The sequence below is a fragment of the Leopardus geoffroyi genome, chromosome E3 (genome assembly GCF_018350155.1).
Source record: "Leopardus geoffroyi isolate Oge1 chromosome E3, O.geoffroyi_Oge1_pat1.0, whole genome shotgun sequence".
Lineage (NCBI taxonomy): Eukaryota > Metazoa > Chordata > Mammalia > Carnivora > Felidae > Leopardus > Leopardus geoffroyi.
Window position 1 is genome coordinate 40,952,704 of NC_059340.1, and position 4,073 is coordinate 40,956,776.

Sequence of the window (4,073 nt, forward strand, 5' to 3'; positions counted from 1 at the left end):
GCGGGGTCCGTCCGTGGCCCTGACGGCCGGGCCAACGCGGGGAAGAGACGTGACTGCACTGGCCGGAAGCGGGGCAGGGTGGGTGGACAGCACCCCGGGCCGGGCCTGCCACGGGCTCTGCGGCCTCTGGTGCTCAGACGTGTCGTGAGAAGCACAGTCAGCCGGGGGTGGGCGGCCAGGATGGCAGTCTGGCCTCCCGGGTGTGTGATGAGAACCGGCTCCCCACCCCCCTGCACACACTCTGCCTGACACCCGGCTGCCTTTCTTCCCCATCCTCCACCCCCACCCCCCAATGGAACGCTGCCCAAGCCGCCCACCCAAATCCTGTGGCCAATGGATAAAGGACCTCGGGGGCCCCCAGAGCAGAGACCCGTGGAGCCTGGCAAGGTAGGGGCGCTGTCCCCTCTCACACAGCTGCAGAGGCCCCTGGCCCCCTCCGGCCCTGAGCTGTCCCTCCGTGCCCTCTCTCTTTGCAGATGCTGTGGCTGTTGCTTCTGACCCCCTTCTTCTCGGGGACCTGCGTCGCGGGGAGCCCAGGTGAGTCCTGACCCCACGGGGGTCCTCCCTTCCCAGAGGCTCCTGTAACCTTGTCTCCAGTTCCAGTCGCTGGGGGGCCTTGGGGCTGCCTGTCCGTGCCCTCGGGGGAGGCCTAGGTGGGGACGGGGCTCGGCCCTGGGCCCCGAGGCCCGGCCTCCCTCCCCCCTCATGTTGCTTCCCGGCCTCCCTCCCCCCTCATGTTGCTTCCCAGCCTCCCTCCCTGAAAACGAGCTGGTGGGCATCGTCGGGGGCCACAATGCCCCCCAGGGGAAGTGGCCGTGGCAGGTCAGCCTGAAAGTCTACAATTATAAGTGGGCCTCCTGGGTGCACATCTGCGGGGGCTCCCTCATCCACCCCCAGTGGGTGCTGACCGCCGCCCACTGCATCGACCGGTGAGTCCCGTTCGCTGCCGTCCAGCTCTGGGCGAATCAGGAGGTGTGGGAATCCGGGCTCCAGGCGGGGCGGAGGGGGCCGCCCTCGAAGGACCCGCCTCCGTGGCTTCTTTGCGACCCCAGGAAGGACGCCGACCCGGCAGCCTACCGCATCCATGCCGGGGACGTGTACCTCTACGGGGGGAGGACGCTGCTGAATGTGACCCGCGTCATCGTCCACCCCGACTACATCAACGCCTATCTGGGTGCGGACGTGGCCCTGCTCCAGCTGTCACACTCTGTGAAATACACGGCTAACGTCATGCCTGTCAAGCTCCCGTCGGCCCTGCTTGAAGTCACCCCAGAGGACGAGTGCTGGGTGACCGGCTGGGGCAACGTCATGATGCATCGTGTGTACGGGGTGGGGGTTGGGAGGGGTTCGGGGCCGCGCGAGGCATTTCCCGACCTGGCCACACGGAGAAGTCCTGGCGGGTGGGCGGCTGCAGGTTCTGGAAAGGAATCGCCTTCCGACACCCTCCCCCACCCCACCCCGTGTGCGCCCCAACCGGGAGATCCGACCCCAGAGGCTGGAGGGTCCCTGAAGCAGAACTGAGCTCGGGACCCAACACTGTGACGAGGAAATTCATATTCTTAGTTTTTTTTCAACTTATAGGAAGATATTGGGGGGCGGGCAGAAACCCTCACCCCCGCCCCCCCATTTTCTTCCCGGTCCTTCCAACTAAAGGCAGAATCCACCTTCCGGGTGTTAGGAATTTAGAGGGAGATGGGAACCCTGCACGCTGAGGTCCCCACGGTAGCGATCTGGGCGGGAACGCAGGCTCGCGGCCGACAGCGGGGGCCACGCTGCAGCCTCCGGTCACGTCTCTCCCCCAGAGTTGCTGCCTCCGCCCTACCGCCTGCAGGAGGTGGCGGTGACCGTGGTGGAGAACGCCGTCTGTGACCAGCAGTACCACAACGCCACCAGGTACCGCTTCGAGGGCAGGAAGATCATCCAGGACGACATGCTGTGTGCGGGGACCGAGGGCCGGGACTCCTGCCAGGTGAGTCCCGGCCCATCCCGGCCCCCACCCCGCGCTGGAGGCCAGCCGGGGCTCAGTGCTCTCTCTCCTTCCTCAGGGCGACTCCGGAGGCCCTCTGGTGTGCAAGATGACGGGTGCTTGGCACTTGGTGGGAGTGGTCAGCTGGGGCAAAAGCTGTGCCCTGAGAAACCGTCCCGGGGTCTACGCTCGCGTCCAGACGTACGTGCCCTGGATCACGCGGCACATCGGGAGGGGCGTCTGACCAGGGCCTGCTGGCCGTCCGCCCGGCTGGGCCCGGAGGAGACGCCTTCCTCCCCCCAGAGCCTGCTGCTTCGGCCTCTGCGCCCCCGTCCCCGGCCTGGGCTCCGCCTTCGCTTCTGGCCTCCTCAGTGTCCGGGACTTCCCTGACTGCTGGGGGAAGCTGCAAGAAGATGCCAGGGGGCGGGCGGGAAGTCCCTGGGGCCCAGGGTGCCTCGCTGTGCTGTGTGTCAAATTAAAGAGCTTGAGGAATGACCAGAGTGTGGTCAGTCTTTGTGGAGTGGGCCCTCCGTGGGAGCGTGTCGGCCAGCCCCGAGGTACAGGGGGCCGCGCTGGGGCTGGTGTCCTACCAGGCTTGGCAAGGGAGAGTGAGGATCTCAGGGTTGGCTCCACTCTGCGGCCACAGCCCCCAGCTCTGTCCTGCCCCAGAGGCCACCACGTGGTCCCAACCTTGCATCCGTCCCTCCTTCCATCCCCCCATCCTTCCAACCATCCATCTGTCCATCCCACTTGTCCCGTAAGGCAAGGTCTGTTCTGGGAATTAACCAGTTGCCACGCTAAAGTGACCTGGTCATGATGCCAATATGTCCTCCCCTTTAGGGACGTGCTTGCCCATCTGGGTACCTTCAGGTGAGGGTCTTCGCTGGCTCCCCTGGGGGAGTTGGGTATGAGCTCCAGGTTGGGAGCCCCTGGTTGGGTATGAGCTCCAGGTGCTGGGCAGCAGCCGGGGAGAAATGCCCCGTAGGCAGCCGGGGGAGGGGCTGGAGGCTGAGAAAGGAAGCCGGGAGTTGTCTCGATAGATAGAGCTGACGCTCAGACCCCGGGGAGCAAAGGGGGTGACGATGCCATAGTATTCGAGGGGGGCAGGAGGAGGCCAAAACATGGGTGTGCTTTCCTGGGCTGCCCCAGAGCGGGCGGCCCGGCCACACTTGGGGAGTCTCCCAGGATATGCAGATACCCCCTCCCCTCCCCCCACCGCATGCTGGGTCTCCCACGAGGCACAGCCGGGTGAAGCAGGAGGCCACGGTGCCCCAGGGCCATGATGTGTGCGCGCTGCAGGGTTAGGGGGTGCCCTGAGCCCATGTGCCGGGCCAGGGTGGGGCAGGGAGGGCCCATTCACCTGCTGTGCAGGCGGGAGGGGGGAGGAGGGAGGAGCTGAGGGGCAGGCTCCGTGGCAGGCCCCACCTGCTCCTTCTGGGCACCTGCAGCTATGGCTGTCCCCACCACTTGTGCCCTGTGGATGCTGCCCCCTGGCACTAAGTGGCCAGCTCTGGGCCGCACAGGCCACAGCAGGACCAGGGCGGCCCCAGGTGGCCTGTCTGTAGACCCACGTTTGTTTTTCCCCGTCACCCGGACAGGGGTGGGGATGGGTGTCCCCCACCTCCAGGAAGCCCTCCCCGGTTCCCGGGGGGCACACTGGCTCGTCTCCTCTGTCCTCCAGGAGTCGGGTCTTCGGGGCCGCCCCGGAGGGTCCCAGCTCGAGGCCCAGAGTGAGCCAGGAGACAGTCAGGCCCTCGTGACAGGCGACTGTGCCAGCCCACGCTGCCCACGTCCCTGCCCCCGCGCCCATCTCAGGGTCCCGTGGTCTTCACCGCAGATCAGATGGGCACAGCCCCCAGCTGCCCAGCTCAGAGCAGGCGCTTCCTAACCGTCCGTCGTGTGGCCAGGGCCCGATGACAGAGCCGATTAGGGGCCCTGGGAGGGGTCTGGACTTGTCTGCACCCGGCCCCGGCTCCCTGCCCAGCTCCAAATCGCAGACCAGGTGGGGGGGTCCCTCTGAGACCCTCTAGGTCAGTGAACCCTTTAGGTGTGGGGAAACTGAGGCATGAGGGGGTTTGCCTGATGATCTGGCAGGATGAGGCTTCTC

General features: G+C 66.4%; 1 protein-coding gene across 1 annotated transcript; it reads left to right on the forward strand.

Annotated features, from left to right (window-relative positions):
• The first annotated feature begins 342 nt into the window (after window positions 1-342).
• Window positions 343-2,461, forward strand: LOC123589106 (serine protease 29-like). The gene is made up of 6 exons (XM_045460749.1): window positions 343-387; window positions 477-537; window positions 749-929; window positions 1,053-1,318; window positions 1,803-1,969; window positions 2,046-2,461. Exons 2-6 carry the CDS (start codon window positions 477-479, stop codon window positions 2,208-2,210), a joined length of 840 nt encoding a protein of 279 aa, XP_045316705.1. The 5' UTR covers window positions 343-387; the 3' UTR covers window positions 2,211-2,461.
• The last annotated feature ends 1,612 nt before the right edge of the window (window positions 2,462-4,073 follow it).